The following is a 20,537-nucleotide window of genomic DNA, read 5'->3' on the forward strand; positions in this document are numbered from 1 at the left end:
TGACTAACTTAAACAAGCTTAAAAGGAAAAACCAAGGAATTAGATGTGCTTAGGAGCTCTGAAAAGAACTGACATATCTCTGGGAAACTAGAAGGCCATGCACATGCCCAGGGCTGTGTGTATGCTCAGGAAAGACCTTAGAAGGTCCTAAGCTTTCACTTCTGACAGATCCTTTTAGCTCCATACAGCAGGAAATGAGGACTAGGGCAGAGCTGTAAAATGCCAGGTTGAATGTTGAAAACGTGCCCCAAAATACATTCAGAGCCTTCTGTAAAAGCTGGGAGACACTGATTTTGTCAACTACAAATTTTGGCATTTGCCATCGGCACTTGCCATCTACTTCTACAAGGGTTAAATCAGGTGCTGCTGTATCTGCTAACTTTTAATACTCTCTGAAAGGAGATCAGGATGGAGAGCAGAAGTGAGGCACTCTGTGCTCTGAGAAAAACTGGTAGAACAGGTATTATAGTTAGATATCTTCTCATATCGAGAAAAGCACTAAAATCCTTCATGGTGACGGCAGTTCCTCATGACTAGCAGAAACCCTTTGCCCTCCCCCCCAAAAAAAGTGCTTAATTGCACGTGTTCTCCTGTCACCAAAATCCTAAGTATACTGACCTTCCCCCCTACCCCACTGAGAGCAGCGTCTCAGAGCTATCTGAAATGCTGTCTCCCGGGGTATAGCCCACACTTTGACCCAGATAAAACTTAACTCACAACTCGCACATTGTGCATTTTTTTAAGTCAACAGTTTCAGGCATTCAAAAATATCTCTATCCAAGGCCTTCCATAGTAGCCCAGTGGCTGAGACTCCAAGCTTCCTATGCAGGGATGCAGGGGACTCAGGTTCAACCCCTGGTCAGGGAACTAAGATCCCACAGGCCATGCAGCATGGTTGAAGAAAAAAAAAAAGAAAATCTCTGTCCAGTCATTAGCTGGCCACTAAACTAATCAGGCAGAGACTGCAGTGGCCACAAATGACAGAGATACAGACTTTACAGAGTAAGTTCAGGAAAGTTACTAAACAAACAAATCATAAGCAGCACCAACAGAACCAGGGGATTAGGGAGAATCTGGTTTCCAAAGCTGCCACACCACATTATTTTATTTGAGAAGTTCCGTTCTCAGCAAAAGTTAAAATACATGCAAAAAAACAACAACAAAAATGACCTAGACACAGGGGGAAAAAAGAAAAGCAATGAGTAGAAAGGAAGCCCTGAGGAAGCCCAGATGTTAGACTTACTAGACAGACTTCAAATCAGCTAATTTAAATATCTTCAAAGAACTAAAGGAAGCCAGGTCTAAAAACCTAAAGAAAAGCATGAAAATGATGCATTATCAAATGTAGAATATCAATTGATAGAAATGATAAAATGGAACCAAATAGAAATCCTAGAGTTAAAAGGAAATACCAAAGAGATTTCTTCAGGATGAAATGAAAGGACGCTGGACAACAATTCGAATCCACATGAAGAAACTAAGAGCAGTAACGCTAACCATAAGATAAATATAAAAGACAATACAAATGTATTTTTTGCTTGTAAACCTTTTTTCCCATTTGGCTTAAATATGACTGCATAATGACATAATTTAACACAAAAGAAGGCAATGGTGTAGGAAGTGAGAAACAAAAAAAGACATGATATATAGAAAAAAATAGCAAAGTGGCAGATGTAAACCCCAGTTATCAGTAATTACATTAACTAAATGGATTAAACCAGTCAATCCTAAAGGAAATCAGTCCTGAATATTCACTGGAAGGACTGATGCTGAAGCTGAAGCTCCAATAGTACTTTGGCCACCTGATGCAAAGAACTGACACATCGAAAAAGACCCTGATACTGGGAAAGACTGAAGGCAGGAGGAGAAGGGGACGACAGAGGATGGGGTGGTTGGATGGCATCACTGACTCGATGGACATGAGTTTGAGCAAGCTCCGGGAGTTGGTGATGGACAGGGAAGCCTGGCGTGCTGCAGTCCATGGGGTAGCGAAGAATGAGACATGACTGAGCGACTAAACTGAATTGAAATGTATTAAACTTTCCAATCAGAAAGTTTTTTAACTTTCTTTAAATGAATATTTTAAAGGTGATCCAATTATATGCTTTCTCCAAGAGACTCACTTTACATTCAAAACCACAAAAAGATGGAAAGTAAGAGAATGTCAAAGATATACTATACAAACTGCAACCAAAAGAAGACAGGAATGGCTATGTGTGCATGCTAAGTTGCTTCAGTAGTGTCTGACTCTTTGTGACCCCATGGACTGTAGCCCGTCAGGCTCCTCTGTCCATGGGATCAAATAGCATCAAAAGGAAAAAATACTTAGAAATAAATTTAACCAAAGAAGTGTAAGCCTTAGGTGGCACAGTGGTAAAGAATCTGCCTGCCAATGCAGGAGGCGCATGATACGTGGGTTCACTCTCTGGGTCATGAAGATTCCCTGGAGTAGGAAAAAGCAACACACTCTGGTATTCTGGCCTGGAAGATTCCATGGACAGAGGATGCTAGCCCATGAGGTTGCAAAGAGTCAGACATGACTGAGCCTGCACACATGTTATATATACTGATAACTACACAACATTGTTGAAAGAAATTAAAGAATACCTAAAGAAACAGAAAGACATCCCCTGTTCATGGATTATAAAACCTAACATTGTTAAGACAGCAATATTTCCCCCTCCCACACAAGACCTATGGATTCAACACAATCCCTATCAAAATTCCAACTGCCTTTTTAATAGAAATGGACAAGGTAATCCTAAAATCCACATGGAAATAAACGCAAGGAACTCAGAATAGTTATTGAAAACAACTTGAAGAACAAAACCAGAGGACTCACGTTTTCCAATTTCCTAACTTACTACTTAGTTACAGTAATCAAAACAGTAAGGTACTGGCATAAGGACAGACAGATACATCAACTGAATGGATTGAGAATTCAGAAATAATCCCACACATCCATGGTTGACTGATTCTTAAAATTTATTTATTTATTTTAATTGGAGGCTAATTACTTTACAATATTGTAGTGGTTTTTGCCATACATTGACATGAATCAGCCATGGGTGTACATGTGTTCCCCCATCCTGCAACCCCCTCCCATCTCCCTGCCCATCCCATCCCCCAGGGTTGTCCCAGTGCACCGGCTTTGAGTGCCTGGTTTCATGCATCAAACTTGGACTGGTGATCTATTTCACATATGGTAATGTGCATGTGTCAATGCAATCTTCTCAAATCCTACCCTCGCCTTCTCCCACAGAGTCCAAAAGTCTGTTCTTTATGTCTGTGTCTCTTTTGCTGTCTCACAAATAGAGTCATCGTTATCTTTCTAAATTCCATATATATGTGTTAATATACTGTATTGGTGTTTTCCTTTCTGACTTACTTTGCTCTGTATAATAGGCTCCAGTTTCATCCACCTCATTAGAACTGATTCAAATGTGTTATTTTTAATAGCTGGGTAATATTCATTGTGTATATGTACCACAGCTTTCTTATCCATTCGTCTGCTGATGGACATCTAGGTTGCTTCCGTGTCCTGGCTATTGTAAACAGTGCTGTGATGAACATTGGGGTACAGGTATCTCTTTCAATTCTGGTTTCCTCAGTGTATATGCCCAGGTGTGGGATTGCTGGGTCATATGACAATTCTATTTCCAGTTTTTTAAGGAATCTCCACAGTGTTCTTCATAGTGGCTGTACTAGTTTGCATTCCCACCAACAGTGTAAGAGGGTTCCCTTTTCTACGCACCCTCTCCAGCATTTATTGTTTGTAGACTTTTTGATAGCAGCCATTCTGACCAGCGTGAGATGATACCTTATTGTGGTTTTGATTTGCATTTCTCTGATAATGAGTGATGTTGAGCATCTTTTCATGTGTTTGTTAGCCATCTGTATGTCTTCTTTGGAGAAACGTCTGCTTAGTTCTTTGGCCCATTTTTTTAATCAGGTCGTTTATTTTTCCGGTATTGAACTGCATGAGCTGCTTGTATATTTTTGAGATTAATTCTTGGTCAGTTGCTTCGTTTGCTATTGTTGCCTCCCATTCTTAAAGCTGCCTTTTCACCTTGCTTAGAGTTTCCTCCGTTGTGCAAAAGCTTTTAAGTTTAATTAGGTCCCATTTGTTTATTTTTTGCTTTTATTTCCATTACTCTGGAAAGTGGGTCATAGAGAATCCTGCTGTGATTTATGTCACAGAGTGTTTTGCCTATGTTTTCCTCTAGGAGTTTTATAGTTTCTGGCCTTACATTTAGATCTTTAATCCATTTTGAGTTTATTTTTGTGTATGGTGTTAGAAAGTGTTCTAGTTTCATTCTTTTACAGGTGGTTGACCAGTTTTCCCAGCATCACTTGTTAAAGAGATTGTCTTTTCTCCATTGTATATTCTTGCCTCCTTTGTCAAAGATAAGGTGTCCATAGGTGCATGGATTTATCTCTGGGCTTTCTATTTTGTTCCATTGATCTATATTTCTGTCTTTGTGTCAGTACCATACTATCTAGATGACTGTAGCTTTGTAGTATAGTCTGAAGTCAGGCAGGTTGATTCCTCCAGTTCCATTCTTCTTTCTCAATTGCTTTGGCTATTCGAGGTTTTTTGGTATTTCCATACAAATTGTGAAATTATTTGTTCTAGTTCTGTGAAAAATACCATTGGTAACTTGATAGGGGTTGCATTGAATCTATAGACTGCTTTGGGTAGTATACTCATTTTCACTATATTGATTCTTCCAATCCATGAACGTGGTATATTTCTCCATCTATTTGTGTCATCTTTGAATTCTTTCATCAGTGTTTTATAGTTTTCTATATATAGGTCTTTTGTTTCTTTAGGTAGATTTATTCCTATTTTATTATTTTCATTGCAATGGTGAATGGAATTGTTTCCTCAATTTCTCTTTCTGTTTTCTCATTGTTAGTGTGGAAGAATTCAAGGGATTTCTGTGTGTTAATTTTATATCCTGCAACTTTACTATATTCATCAGTTAGCTCTAGTGATCAGTGGTGGTGTCTTTAGGGTTTTCTATGTAGAGGATCATGTCATCTGCAAACAGTGAGAGTTTTACTTTTTCTTTTCCAATCTGGATCCCTTTTGTTTTTTTTTTCTTCTCTGATTGCTGTGGGTAAAATTTCCAAAAATATGTTGAATAGTAGTGGTGAGAGAACCCTTGTTTTGTGTCTGACTTTAGGGGAAATGCTTTCAAGTTTTCACCATTGAGGATAATGTTTGCTCTGGGTTTATCATATATGGCTTTTATTATGGGTCAACTGACTTTTGACAAGCCTGCCAAGACAATTCAATGATAAAAGAATAGTCTTGTCAACAAATGATGCTAGAACCACTGAATAGTCACATGCAAAAGGATGATTTTACATGTCTCTCCCAAATCTTCCCACCCTCTCCCTCTCCCACAGAGTCCATAAGACTGTTCTATACATCATGTATGAAACGAGATGCCAGTCCAGGTTCGACGCACAATACTGGATGCTTGGGGCTAGTGCACTGGGACGACCCAGAGGGAGGGTATGGGGAGGGAGGAGGGAGGAGGCTTCAGGATGGGGAACACATGTATACCTGTGGCGGATTCATTTTGATATTTGGCAAAACTAATACAATTATGTAACGTTTAAAAATAAAATAAAATTAAAAATTAAAAAAAAAAAGGATGATTTTAAACCTCCACTTCAGGTCATATATAAAAACTGACTCATATATAGAAACTGACTCAGGTACTGAAAATTGAAATATTAAAGAGTTAACATGAAAAACTCCAGGGGAAAAAAAAAAACATATGTGTAAATATTTATAAATTAGGTATGTTTCCTAGATATGACACCAAAAAACTTAAGCCATCAGAAATAAATAAATAGGGACTTTCTGGTTAATCATCTGCCTTGCAACATGGGGGTGCAGTCCCATCCCTGGTAGGGGAAGTAAGACCCCACAAGCTGCAGAGAAAGTAAGCCCATGTGCCACAACTGGAGAGCTCACACACAGCAACAAAAGACCCTGCAGCTGCAGCTCAGACTCTAGGCACAAAGAAATAAGTAGAACTTCACCAAAGTTTAGAACTTCTGTGTATTTAAGGACACTACCAGGAAAGTGAAGACAACCTACAGCAGAAAATATTTGCAAATTATATATCTGATAAATATCTAGTATCCAGAATAATGAACTCTTACAATCCAGCAATAAAAAGAACCCAATCTTAAAACAGGCACAGAATTTGAGTAGACATTTCTCCAGATAAGATCAACAAGCAGCCAATAAGCTCCTGAAAAAGTGTCCAAGATCACAGGTCACTAGGGAAATAAAAGTCAAAACCATAATGTGGTGTCACTTTACACCTACAAAAACAGATAACGGTAAGTGGAGAAAACGGAACCCTCAGACATTCTTGATGTGAATGTAAAATTGATGCAGTTACTTGGAATACAGCTTGGCAATTCCTCAGTTTAACATAAAGTTATTATAGGACCCCCAAATTCCACTCCTAGGTATATTCTCCAGATAGTAGACAATATATGTAGGAATATTCACAGCAGCACTTATTCATAAGAGCCAAAAGTGGAAACGAAATTTCTACCACAGATGAATATACAGATAAAATGTGGTTTATCCATATAAGGGCATATTATTTGGTCAAAAAAGGAACAAAGTACTGATTCATACAACAATATAAATGCACCTTGAAAACATTATGCCAAATGAAAGAAGCTAGGCAGAAAAAAAAAAAGAGGCCACATAATGTATGGCTCCATTTATATGAAATGTCCAGAACAGGCAAACCTGTAGAGACAGAAAGCAGACTAGTGATTGCCAGGGGCTGGGGGAAGAAGGGATTAGCTGCAAATGGGTTTCTTTTGGGGGTGATGAAAATATTCAGAATTGGTGGTGATGGTTGCATAACCTGGTAAATATACTATAAACCACTGACCTGCACACTCTGATAGTGAATTTCATGGCATGGGATTCATATCTCAAATGTTAAAGCAGCACACACATAGTGAAGAATGCAACTATGCTGCTTACTAAGAGACAAGAGCCCCAGAAGCAGCATGAAGCTGGGAGGCGGGGTTGCTATCTCTTTCTGGGTGGTGAGTGCCATCCCCAGGGCAGCCAGCGATACCACCACAGCCTCTCTGCCAGAGCCAGTTTCACTGGGGGACTGAAGACAACTCGCCCAGATCCTTTGGCATGGCTGAGATGAATGATAATTTCATCAGGACATTCTGAGTGATTGTATTTTCTTACAGTGCATGTATGTTTGGTTTTATATACACGCATATGAGACATCTCATCTTAGTGAGATACAGTCATCTCACGTGAGCGTCTCATTAAGATCATCTTACCAGGTCATCTCGAATAAACAGTCATCATCCAAAATCTAGAAGATCTGAATAAACAGAACAAGAAGGACTGTTCAGGTGCCTCCCTCTGCTGCCCTCCCTTCCTCCCCCACCCCCCAGCAGAAATGAAGCCCTAAGGATGGTTTAAGTGTGACCCTACGTAGTAGGTGGAAGCAGAGAGCGGACGTGTGGCTGGAGAGGTAGGTCAACCGCTGTGCAGGGAGAGCCCAGGCCCTCCCCAAGCAATAGGCCAGCTCACAAGTGCCGAGTGCTCAGTTTTCAGGAATTCTGGGAACTGGTTCACATCACCTTGGTAGCTTGAAGTGAGCCCAACACCTCTTGAAGTAAGTTACAGCATGGAACTGCGCACACCCTATAGATCAGGCCCCATGGCACTCCCCTGGCCAGCCAGAGAGGGAGTCTCCACCAGAAGAAGAAAAGGGAGGAGGTGAGGGCCATGGGTGGGGCCCAGTCTGGGGCTCAGGGCCCAGCTGCACATCCCCTGTCACCTGCTTCACACTTTGCTTAAACCCTTGAGTCCATCACAGCCCCATGTGCTGTCCCAGGGCCTCTGGCTGCCACCCTAGCTGCTCCTTGGCAAGCTCCTCTGCTGAGGGAGTCACTGGGCATATTCCTGAGGAGGGTGGGGAGCATCTGGGAGCACTGAGGGGGTGTGGTGGACAGGGTGAGGGGGCTGGTAGGTGTGAGGACAGGGATCCAGCAGCCCCACTCTGCACTGTGCCAAGGATGGGGCCCGGCTGTGAGCTGGCGGCCTCTGTGGGTGTCGGTCATGTGGTGGGTGGGCCTCCCCTCCAACAGGCCAAGCCACTGAGTCACAGCTGTGTGCACGGTGCCCCAGGCTCCCTCTGGAGGACAGCCGCTGACAGGTCAGCTCCCTGGGCAGGGGAGGTAACCCGCCCAAGGTTGGAAACGTCAAAGGTCCCTTCAGCTGGGACAAAGACACGGTGTTTTTAAGTCCAGAGTTCTCGGGGCTGCAGCCAGGGCTGAGCCTCTTCCCACAGCATGGAGGCTCCCTAAATAACCACGCCCATGTCCCAGGCCTCATTCACTCTTCTGGCCTAGCTCAGCCCTCTCCTGGGCTACAGGCCCTCATGTCCAGTTTCAGGGTTTCCCCTGAGACTTACCACCGCTCTCCAAATGCTTCATGGCCCAAACTAGCTCTGTGTCCACTCCCACACCTGCCACCACAAACTGGGCACCTGCCCTGGGTCCAGACTCCACCTCCCAGGTCTCCTGAATCGCTCTCCTCTTCTCTTGCCCCATGGCTGCCAAGGAGAGGCTTCATCACTGCTTGCCACCTGGCTGGTCTCCTTCCCTGTCTCTTCCTCAGCAGCCCCTTTCCTAACAGTACTCAGAGGAGTAGTTCCAAAGTGCCAAGCCATGCATGGCACTCCAGGTCACTTCAGCGGCTCCCCCACTGACCTCCCTCTTGTCTCACCTGCTTGGAGAGCTGGGGCTTTACACTGTTGCCAGGGAGAGCCCAGAAGGTGCAGGAGGTGTACAAGGAGAGGGTAATTTCCAAAAATCAGTCTGGTCTGGGCAGCAAGGGATAATGTGGGGGAAACCAGCATCCAGGTGTGAGAACTGCCCTGGCATCTCATGGGGGTAGTGGATGTGTAGAGGGCACGGTGGCATGAAACAGAATGAAAAGGAAACTCCACAGCTTCTGGGACAGGAAAAACCTCACCCACCCCAAAGGCTGGGTCGGACGTCCATTCCTCTGCCAGGCTGGCCCCTATGCCTGCATGTGGAAGGGAGATCAGCCACTCCTGGCATGGATGCCACATGTGGTAGGCCAACTTCAAAGGAGGATGGGAGCATGGGCTCACAGACCACTCCCAGCTTGTGAAAAAGAAAAAAGCAGAAGAATACACAAGAAAAGAAGAAAACCACCAAAATGTTACTGAGGGCTTTTCTGAAGAGTGGAACCACAGGCTATTTTCTTTCTTTCTTTATGTTAACGTTACCTCTTTGTTTCTGGGTTTTTCCTAGTGAGGGAGTGAAAGTACTAGTTGCTCAGTTGTGTCCAACTCTTTGCAACCTCAGTGGATTGTAGCTCGCCAGGCTCCTCTGTCCAGGGAATTCTTCAGGCAGGAGTGCTGGAGTGGGTAGCCATTCCCTTCTCCAGGGGATCTTCCTGACCCAGGGATAGAACCCAGATCTCCCACATTGCAGGCGATTCTTTACTAACTCCCTAACTCTCTAAGATGAGCAGTTTTACTTTTAACCCAACTCAGAGTTTTCCAAGGCTCACTCCAGTCCCTGTGTCATTTGATGACTAGCATCTTTCGGGCTCAGGGTGCCCACTGGAGCCGGGCAGCAGCTGGAGCAGGTTGGCCCCTGTTCCCACCCTGGCCTGCATTCCCAGCTTCTCCTGCGGCGCTATCCTCTGGCCAACCTGATACCCCCCTCTCCCCGGAAGACCCCCGGGGTTCAGGGGGTAAAGAGTTCCTGCTGAGGGAACAGAGGTGCATCTGGTTTCTGCCTCTCCCCACCCCAGAGCATCAGAGCTGAAGCTACTATAGACGCTGACATCCTGCAGCTCGGCCTTACACGATCTCCGCTGTGCCTGGAAAACCACCTGTCACGCATCCCAGCCCCACACCAACACCCATCTGTCGCTGCTCCTGATTCTGTCCCTGTCTTGGGAGCTTAGAGGGTGGGGAGTGAGGCAGCCGGCAGGGGTGCCCTGCGAGGGACAGGAAGGCAAGAGCACACTAGGAGGGGTGAGCACTGGGAGCGGGTTTTGTCGGCAGACCTGGGCTGCGGTGGGAGGTCTGGGAAGTGGGCAGTAAACTGCATGTGAAGCACAGGACTCCCCAGTAACAGGATCTGTGCTGGCTCCTGGGACTGCCCTAGGACTACAGGCCATAGCCTTCATAGCGATCTGTGTGACCCTGAAGGCTGGGTGACTGTCCTGCACATCGCCTAGGTTTTGGGGCCACCACTCTGCCCTCTGTGGCTGCTCCCCATTTCTGAGTACTGCCTCTCCAAGCTCCTTTCCCCAGCAAAGCCACGGGGTCCCCTCTAGCCTCCAGCCCCAAGTCAAGGGGTCATAAAGAAGAGCATCCTCCTCCCAGGGCTTGGCTGGAAGGGGGCCTGTGGGCCTCAGAGACCAGCCCCTCCCACCCCTGAGTCATGCACTTGTACCCAGCCAGGTTCCAGAAAGGGTTGCGGGGGCCAGCACTGGCCAGACACTGGTGGCCATGTGACTGGCCTGGTGAGTCACTTGGCCTATGGGGCGTCAGTCATCTCATCTGTGAAATGGCCACAAGGGATATAAAAGTGGAAACCGGGCCAGGCCTGGGGGAGTTTCTGGGGTTCAACCCATCCCTGTGCAGCCTGTGTTGGGGGCAGGTCTGGCTAGGTCCCCAGACCGACCGTTTACCATTTTTACCACCCCATCTTACAGAGCAGGAAACAGAAGGCTCCAGAGGTGACCTGTCACCAGGGTCACCCAGCGAGGGGACAGGGAAGCCGGCGGGAGCCGACCGCCTGGATTTTGACGCCGTGCCTTTCAGTTGGTAGTGACCTTGAGCAAGTCCCTGGCCCCTCGGAGCGCTAGTTCTCGGGAGCAGAGGGCGGGTGTGGTAATGGCTCCGTCGTCCGGGACAGCACAGACCGTTCACCTGCCGCTGCCCTGGGCCGGCCAGAGGGCTGGACACGCGGGAGCGGGGCAGGCGCCCCTGACTTGACCAGCGCTGCCACCCGTGGAGGGGCCTGGTGAGGCCGGGGTGCCCGCAGGGGTCTGGGCTGGCCGGGGTCCTGCCCCGCAGCCCCGCCCAGCCTGGCGCCCCAGGCGCCCCCTCCCGGGCCCACGGCGCCCACCGCCCAGGGGCGCGGGGAGGGGCAGTTACCTTCCCGTCATGGTGGCTGCGCACGCCGAACCCGGGCCGCCTCGGGACCCCTGAGCCGCCGCCGCCGCCGCTCGCGGAGCGCCCGCCGGCAGGTCCGCGCCCGGAGCGAGGAGACGCCCAAAAAAGGCCGGAGCCGCTCCGCCCGCCCGGCCCCGCCCCGCCCAGCCGGGCGAGCCGGAGGTGGGGGCTCGCTCTGAAGGGCAGGGTGGGGTGGGCCCGCCGCGCCCAGGAGGTGGGGGTGCGGGAGGCGGGGGGAGGCGGTGGGCACAGCGCGCCGGAGGGCAAGGAGGGGGCGCGCGCCACCCTCGCAGCCTCGCCTCTGGGGACACCCGAACACGGCCTGCGGAGCGCGCGGGTCACGTCCTCCCCGCCGGCTTCGCTCGCCACCTCCCGGATTCCGGGCATAGCTTTCCTTTAAAAGGGAGTGAAGTTATAATAAACACGAACGAGCCCCCTTGCCCCGCTGGGGCGCCCCGCCCGGAGCTTCCCCCGCCCCGGCTGTCCCAGGCTGCCCTGGAACGCGAACACGTGCGGGGGAAGGAGCAACGGGGACAGATGCTGAAGCCACCTCCTCGCTGGCCCCCAACCCCGAGGCCCAGCTGCGGCCCCGGGCAGGAGAAGGGGCCACCTTCACGCTTTAATTCTGCAGACAGACGTATCTGGACACCGACTCCCTCCCTGGGCACTGGGGACTCCCAGTCCACGGAGTCCCGCTTCCAGGAAAGTCAAGGTCGAGGGGCGCCCCCTTTGAGTCAGGAGCCTGATTCTGCATACTTACAGGCCAGTGCCCTCCCCCGGAGATACCCAAGTCATCCGAGTCTGTGAGCCGCCCCCTAACCTAGCAGAAGTTACTCTATAAAGATGAACCAAACGCCAGAAGTTGAGGAGGAGAACCAAGGAAAGCTAGAGGGGAGTCATTAAACTGACCTGGAGAAATATAAAAATTTAGGGAACATATTCTGAATAAAAATGTTAAATAAACAAAACCTTTACTCCACCTAAAGGCAGAAATTTCTAGCGAGGCAGTGGAGTGTAGCTCATAATTCAAGGCAGCCCAAATACCAAGGCTGGAATAAAACTGAGCAGCCTGGTCTGTTAAACCAACTGAACATTGCCTTACTTCTTGGAAACAGACAAAAACTATCTAGAAATGGCCATGCGAAGTAGCAACTCACAAATAAACAGTGGAATTCAGAGCGATGAATTGATAGTAACGTGCAGCATTATACCTGCAGAGCAAGCTTGGGAAAGGCACCTGTTCCTAAGTAGCTGATATCTTGAAACTATTGTGGTTTGCAGTTCTTTTTGCAAATGTGTCTTGGCTGATTCTGATTAACTGCAATTTGATGATTAAGTGGAAAGTATGGATGCTTTCTTGGGTCATCCGCCTGTTGATAGAGAAATGCTTTTCATAATTGCCAACACAGAGATGCAAATGTGTTGGAGGTTGTGCACCAGCAATGGACTGGATGCTTAATCAAATATTGGGGTTTTGTGGGAACCAAAGGGGATGAAAAGTAGAGAGCAGAACACCAAAGGGACCTGCTCCCTACCTGGGGATCCCATGCCTGCCCTCCAGCCTTCTAGCCCCCTTTTGTATGGTCACTGAGCAGGCGGGGATCTACCTGTGGCCAAACCAGAGCTCTCTGCTGCTCACCTGTCACGCAGAGTGCCTCTTCCCTGGGCCTGGGCAAACTCAGCAAGAGCTGGGTGGCGACTGTGCCATCATTCAGAGGTGGAGCCTCAAGGAGCTGTCTGCCAGCCTCCTATAGAGCTGCTACAGGTCAGATTTGCAGGAAAGAGCTGGCAGTTGCTTGGCAGTGGTTATTCAGATGTTCAGTCACTCATCACCCCTTCATTCAAGACCATATTTATGGTCAAACCATATTTATGGTTTATGAGCACTGGGGGGTCAGCTGTGAACAAGAGGACCTGGGCCAGGTTCACACTGAGTTTAGCTGGCATGTGGGACAAACTGCAAACAAATAAATACGATTTCAGTCAGGAACAGTACTGCAAAGAAGAGGCAGTGTACAGGGCCACTTTAGAGTGGAGAGGCAAGTGGTGATGATGACTGAATGAGGAAAAAAGTTAGCAAGTGCAGGGACCCTGAGGTCAGAAAGAAGGTGATAGGAGAACACGAGGGCAGGGCATGGAAATAAGGGAGAGGGCAGGGCCAGAGCACAGGCGCGGAGTCTGAGCACCGGACGCAACACTCTTTGACACCAACGTGAGTGAATCTCCAGACATTACTCGGAAAGAAGCCTTAAGCAAAAGAGGCCTGCTCCGTTAGTTGAAGTTCCCTGAGGTAGCCACCATCCTGAATTTTTTCCACCGCTGACTAGTTTTTCTGCTCTAGTCAGTAGTTCACTGGAGTCTGACTCTGCGACCCCGTGGACTCAGGCTGCCAAGCTCCTCTGTTGATGGAATTCTCCAGGAAAGAATACTAGAGTTGGTTGCCATTTCCTTCTCCAGGGATCTTCTCCATCCAGGAATTGAACCCACCTCACCAGGGAAGCCCGAGTATCTGAGCATTCGTGGTAAAATTCTTTGAACTTTGCTGAATGCTTGACTGGGGTGTTTGTGGCGGGCGTGGATGTGATTTCTTTTAGAGTCCAGATGACTGACAGATTTTCTTTCTCTCCTGCTTATTGGCCATGTGGCAGGACAGCTGGGGCAGGTCAGATGAGGGGTATGTAACACTGAAGAGCCTTTTGGGCATCCCAGGGAAGGTAGGAGGGGAGTGGGTGCCCTGAACCTGGAACTCAGCGAGGTCCCATCTCTGCAAAGATGTGGACGGTTTTGTGCAGATAGGGTTTCAACCCTGGGGCTCATGTCACTGAAGGTGTCTGTGCTGAGTCAGAAGCCCTCTAAGGATGAGAGGTCAGGGGTCCCAGAGAGGGAGGGAAGCCAGGGTGTGGAGGTGGGGTGAGGTGTCACAGAAGCCCAGAGAGCACGACCACTCTCTGCTCCCTGTGCAAGCTGCTTCAGGTGCAGGTCAGGGAGGGACCTGGGTTTGGTGTCAGGAGGAGACCCATGGGAGTGAGGGGACAAGCTGGAAGGATAAGGCATGCTTGTGTTCGAAGTCACTTCAGTCGTGTCTGTCTGACTTTTTGCAACCCTATGGACCGTAGCCCTCCAGGGTCCTCTGTCTATGGGAGTATTCTGCAGGCAAGAATACTGGAGAGGGTTGCCATGCCCTCCTCCAGGAGATCTTCCTGACCCAGGGATTGAACCTGTATCTCTTACGTCTCCTGCATTGGCAGGCAGGTTCTTTACCACTAGCGCCACCTGGGTAAGGCAGAGCCCTGCAATGCCCTCTCCCACGGTCCTGTGGTCCTGCAGACAGCGCTCCCTGGGGTGGGGAACACAGCACCCGATGGGGGCAATGGAGATGGCAGAGAACTTTATAACTGCTTGGAGAAATCCTGCTCTAAAGAGAGCAGAGAAGTGGGCAGTTGTCATGTGAGGGAGGGAGGAGGAAAGGGTGCAGTTTGGAGGCTGGGGTTTGACAGGGAGAGAGCTGCTGACACTCAGAAGTGAGGATTGAATCACCCACTGCATGTGATGATTCAGAGCAGGACAGATGAGGCTCTGAGATGTCAGAGGTCAAGGCTGGGCCACAAAGCAAGCAGTGGACGACGTGACAGCTGTCCTAGAAGAGACTGGGAGGTGCAAGGTCCCTCTAGGTGCAGGCCCCATGCCCTCTGGGTCTCAGGTTCTCTGTGAGCAACCCCTTCCCAGGGGATTTCCTTGGCTGCCCCACACCACCCTCTCACTCCCCACTCCAGCACGCTGCCACAGCTGAGCTAACTCAGTTCCCTGGAGGTCCCACGGCAGGAGGAGAGGGAGGAGGTCATGGGGTCCAAAGGAGGGGTTGGGCCTCCCTGGACCTGCATGGCCATGGCAGCAGCAGTGAGAACTGGGGCCTCCAGTTGCCTTGAGCAAACGGCCTTTTCCCCAGAGCCACGTGGGGCTGTGGTGTGGGTGGAGGAGGAGGAGGTCTCAGGTCCCTCTCAGGAGCAAAGTGCCTTCCCAGCAGGCAGGACCAGTATCATGCCTAGTTAATAATGGCCAATGTGATGTGAGTGCCCCAGGGGCTCCCCCTCCCTGTAACTGGTCTGGGCACTTCCCTCTCAGGGTGTTGGGGATGGTCCAACACTGAGCCTCGTAGAGTAGGGATACATAACTCAAATCAGCCAGCTGCTTCGAGCCTGAAGTTTGTTCCGAAGAGGCCTGTGAGAATCCCTGGGGAAGGGCGGGGAAGCACCTGGCCTGTTCCAGCGGGAGCCTCTCCCCAGGCAGAGAAACAAACAGTGAGCGGCACACCCGCCTCCGTGCACCCACACACACCAGGACAGCTGTCATTTTAACAAACACGTTTTTCTATTTTAAATATTTCTTTTTGGCTGTGCCACGCGGCATGCCGGGTCTTAGTTTCCCCGCCAGAGATCAAACCCACACCTTCTGAAGTGGAAGTATGGAGTTCTGACTGTAGGGAATCCCTAAGTTTTTCTATTTTAAAATGTGAGCATGCCCTCAGAACACAGCGTCCGACCGGCACAAAATGTACTTACTTCTTGGACCATGCAGAACTCAGTGAAAGAAGCGGGTGGTATCATAACCCACTAATTCTTTTAACACTTGTAGAAAAACAAAGTTGTTATTTAGTCGCTAAGTCGTGTCCAACTCTTCTGTGACCCGCCATAGACCAGGCTCCTCTGTCCATGGAATTTTCCAGGCAAGAATACTGGAATAGGTTGCCATTTCCTTCTCCAGGGGATCTTCCCCACCCAGGGGATCTTTCCGACCCAGGGCTCAAACCCACATCTCTTACGTCTCCTGGAGTGGCAGAGCAGATTCTTTACCACTGAGACCCAGAGATGTTTTTCAATGTAAAGAGAACACAGGACCCTTATTCAGATCTTGTTTACTCAGGGGTGGAGCTGAGCCCAGGAGCTTTACCGCTCATGGCTCTGCTTCCTTTCCAAAGACTGCCTGCCTTGAACTTTGAAGAGAGAAATGTATTTCACTCTTACCTTAGCTCTGGGACAGACTTCACTCAACTCCCAGGTTTGGACCAAGAGTGGCCGAGTTTGGACCCAGAATGCCTCTAGCTGGCATGCAGCAATGCCACATTTTTGCACCTCAAAGCGTCCTGGCCTCAGTTACCCAACAAGAAACCACCTGTGCACAGTGACCACAGAGTTCTTCATCAGCCTCCCCTGCTTCCAAAAGCACCTTTCTTCCGCACGATAAGGTTCACATTGCTTCCCCTTTCTCATGAGGACAGCCAACCATTAACCCTTCCATTGGAGCATCTCCAGCCTGTGTCTACAACAGAGATCAGCTGCTCCCCACCCTCACCCCCAACCTGTCCAGACTTGCAGGAGGCCCAGCATCCAGCCAGGATGAGCTAGGCATTCGCACTGCAGCTGGTCCTTTATCCCAACAGTAGCATGACCACTTAGAAGCCGTAAAGAGAATGGCAGAGAGAACCGGGCTGGGCCCCATGCACATCTCGAGAGCAACAAGCACCACTCAGTGGGCACTATGAAATGTCTCTACCTCAGAGGGCTGAGTTGCCCCTCGGCCTCCTCCTGCTGCTCCCTGCCCCGAGTGGAGTGCTGCTAGTCACTTCTTTGGGGAAGAGCAGCTGCTCGGCCCTCTTGGCACAGCCACATGGAGAAGCCTGGGCAGCGGCTGGGAGTGTCCGGCCACCACCAGGTACCCAGGCATTTTGGCCCATCTCTCCCTGGACAGGAGGCTGGGCTAGAGCTGGAGGCGGAGCCAGAGGCACTTTGTGGGGCCAAAGAGGATGGAGGAAGCCAAGGAAGGAAGGGCCGGCCTCCCTGGGGAGGTGCCTGCTGGGCGGGCCATTGAAGGCCAGGAGCCAGGAGCTAGGGCTGCAGGACAAAGGGAGCAACAGCTGCCCTCTGAAATCAGAGGAGCCAGCAAAAGTACAGCAGCCAGAGTGGCCTCCACGTGCAGCCACTAAACCAAGCGTTCGCTAAATGGGGTTATTGAGCCCCTGGGAAGCCTGACGCTTAGAGCAGGCACACACCCTAAAGCTGCCCCCTACGAGGACATGAGAGAATCTGCAATCACTAGGAGTAAGCTAAGAAAAGTTACTAAGACACCTCCCTGTCAGTTATTGTTGTCCCCAAAGAAGGGAATTCTTAGGATTATTTCTACCACATCAAATTAATTATAATTTTCTGCTATAAAAATTTCATGTATCGGGAACCACCCAGAGGCAGTAAGAAGAAAACTTACCTTGAGCTGCATCATCCAAGATGAGAATGACGCTTTGCTTCCAGTCTTATTTGGGTAGTTATTTTGTGATCCCCTTGCAGTTATTTTGTGACCCTTTTGCAGTTATTTTGTGATTCTTTTGTGTTCCCAGTTCCACGTTCTGTGTCTTCATGGCAGATGTCCACACTGTTTGGCCCTGAGCCGGACTGCCCCGCTGTCCAGCGCTGAGCATTAGTCACACTGTGCTGTGCAAAAATGCTGCCCCGGGATCTCCCTGGACTCGTCTGCTTGCGAGGGCGGGCGGCATTCATGTGCGCTGTGTTCACAACTTTTATGAGGATAACTGGTTTTCATTTTTCAGTCAAATGTAACACACCTCAAGGTTGGAACTGTTTAACATGTACACAAAACAGCACCCAGCAGAGGGCTGCCTAGACACAGAGCAGGCGCTCGGCTATTCTCCAGAGCTAGTGACGTTACGCCCTATTGCCGTGTTGTTTAGAATGACTTGTCTTTATGCTAGGAATGTGCTATACACCAGAACGTAAACTCTCCGAGGACAGACTCCTGCCTTGCTCACTGCTCTATCCCTTGAACCAAGGGCAGGGTTCTACTCAGAGAAGCTGCTCAGTAAATATCTGTTAGATTAACACTATTTTGAATATTCTTGGTAAGTTTTGTACATATATGATAAGCTGCCTAATTGTGAACTGCGTATCACACTCCTGTTGCTGGAAGCATCTCAGATACCATTTTACTCAAGACATAAATTCCTGAACTGAATTTGTATAAATAAAAAAAGTGTACTTACACCTAAGTGAATCTGTAATTTGAAGAAGTCTTGATGGAAAGTATTTTTTTAAAACTGGAATCTGTTTGAAAATGCAGTTGATGCTCAAATTCATCTTACATATGCTGGATTTTCATAGCAGTTCACTGGTCTGAGATTTGCCCCAGGAGAAGCAGGTCTGGGGACACTCCCCCCCACTGGATAAGGCACAGTAATTTTTACCAGCACTAATGTTGCTTCACTGACCAACCAGCTACAGAGAGGGGCAAGGCCTCTGGCCAGTGCCATGCAGAGAAGCCATAATTCCACCTGCACATCTATCAGTTAGGTTTGAGTCCATTAATGTGGGGTAGCATGAGGGCAAAGCAGAAGTCAACTGTACATCTTTTTCCCTAGGGCCACCCGAAGGATGTCCATATGAAGACACTTGGAACCCAAGGATTCTGCTGGGCAAGAAGGATGCAGACACCTGGGGGAAAGGGCTGGGCCTGCATCTAATGGTTACTCTGAAGCTTAGAAATGTTGCAACAAGTGGACAAATCCATGCTCTTAAGAGCAGTGGGGCATAGTGACTTGAAGAGTATAAACCACGGAATCAGGCTACATGGGTTCAATATTGTCTGGCATTAAGGTGTTCATTGGAGGGAACGCTGCTAAAGCTGAAGCTCCAGTACTTTGGCCACCTCATGCAAAGAGTTGACTCATTGGAAAAGACCCTGATGCTGGGAGGGATTGGGGGCAGGAGGAGAAGGGGACTACAGAGGATGAGATGGCTGGATGGCATCACTGACTCGATGGACGTGAGTCTGAGTGAACTCTGGGAGTTGGTGATGGACAGGGAGGCCTGGCGTGCTGCGATTCATGGGGTCGCAAAGAGTTGGACACGACTGAGCGACTGAACTGAACTGAACTAGCCACATGATGGACAACTGCTTCCCTTCCCTGGGCCTCAGTCTCCTCATCTATAAACAGGGTTAGTAACAATAATCCTAATAGAGATGTCATGGGGATTAAATAAACCCATATGTGTAAGTGATTCTCCAAAGTATTGAGGATACCAAAGATACTTAGGTAGCCTGGATATGCCAAGGTATAGCAAGGATGCTTTTATTTATGTGGGTCATATCTATCAATATTTACCATATTAAAAATGAAAATGAAAATTTGTGATTAGTTATAAATTCATTTAAAATCAATAAGAACATTATTACATATTAACACAATATATGTTTATAAAAATTATGTTTTCCAAGACAAAGAACAATTACTAAGACTTCTACGCTCAACCAAGATATAGTAGCAGAAACCAGACAAAATATGTAGAACAAAAGACAAAATATATGAAACAACTGTTTTCTAGAAACTGAACACCAGGTAGCAAAGGATGGTGATCCATAAGAGAAAGGAGAACAGATCAGTGGACAGTGGTTGCCCCAGCTTATTACCTGGAGAGTGCTCCCAAACCCACGCCAGGAGAATAGGAACCCAAGCAGACCTGAGAGGATTCCCATAGAGAAGGCGTGGAGAGCCCAGGGACACCAAGGCAGCTGCACCTCGTGGAGCTGGACCCTGGGGAGGAGAAGGCTGCACAGACAGAGAACTCCGAGGTCAGAGGGTCGCCCTCAGGTATCCAACAGAGTGCTGACAAGCATGTGCATGTGAGAAACAACTCCTTGGGGGAGGAAAAAAACACCCAAAAGAGTACACAGCAACAGTGCCTGGCACCCACATAGGCCAAGAGCAATGCCTATTGCCAGCAGCCAGATTGAGAAAGCCCAGGATGGAGGAGGGTAAACTACCCAAACTGAACATGGCGAGCTATGCTGACAACAATGCAGAGCCCCCTAGGAGCCTGTAACACGATCAGAAAATGGTAAAATACCGATGCTAGTAGACCGTGATAAGTTATGTATCCACAGCTTTTTAGAGCAAGTGCTTAAAAATCTATACAAAGAGATACACCAAAAGGCACTATAGATGAAGCAACGTGGAATTCTAAAAAAAACATTCAAGGTTACATAGAGAGTCAGGATTAAAAGGAATGATACATACACAGTTTGGACATATCTCAAGAGCATTTTTCTGAGTGGGAAAAAAAGCCAGTCTTAAAAGATGACATACTGTGTAATTCATATAACAACTTTGAAATTAAAAATTGCAAATAAAAGCTATGACAAACCTAGACAGCATATTAAAAAGCAGAGACATTACTTTGCCAATGAAGGTCTGTATGGTCAAAGCTATGGTTTTTCCAGTAGTCATGT

At 48.3% G+C, this 20,537-nt stretch overlaps 1 protein-coding gene across 2 annotated transcripts in view; it reads right to left on the bottom strand.

The window, feature by feature from the left end:
- The window catches only part of LIMS2 (LIM zinc finger domain containing 2), a 44,123-nt gene extending 27,174 nt beyond the window's left edge, over nucleotides 1-16,949 (bottom strand). Inside the window, exon 1 of one of the 2 annotated variants that reach the window (XM_070359849.1) lies at nucleotides 16,797-16,949. Coding sequence is in view for 1 of the 2 variants with exons in the window: in XM_070359842.1 (XP_070215943.1) it covers nucleotides 11,229-11,239 (11 nt within the window). In the remaining variant the exon portion in view is untranslated. Of the gene's footprint in view, nucleotides 1-11,228; nucleotides 11,364-16,796 lie in introns of those variants that run through there. The other variant, XM_070359842.1, reaches the window with a different exon arrangement.
- Nucleotides 16,950-20,537: the final 3,588 nt, after the last annotated feature.

The sequence above is a fragment of the Bos mutus genome, chromosome 2, assembly GCF_027580195.1.
Source record: "Bos mutus isolate GX-2022 chromosome 2, NWIPB_WYAK_1.1, whole genome shotgun sequence".
NCBI classification, from domain to species: domain Eukaryota; kingdom Metazoa; phylum Chordata; class Mammalia; order Artiodactyla; family Bovidae; genus Bos; species Bos mutus.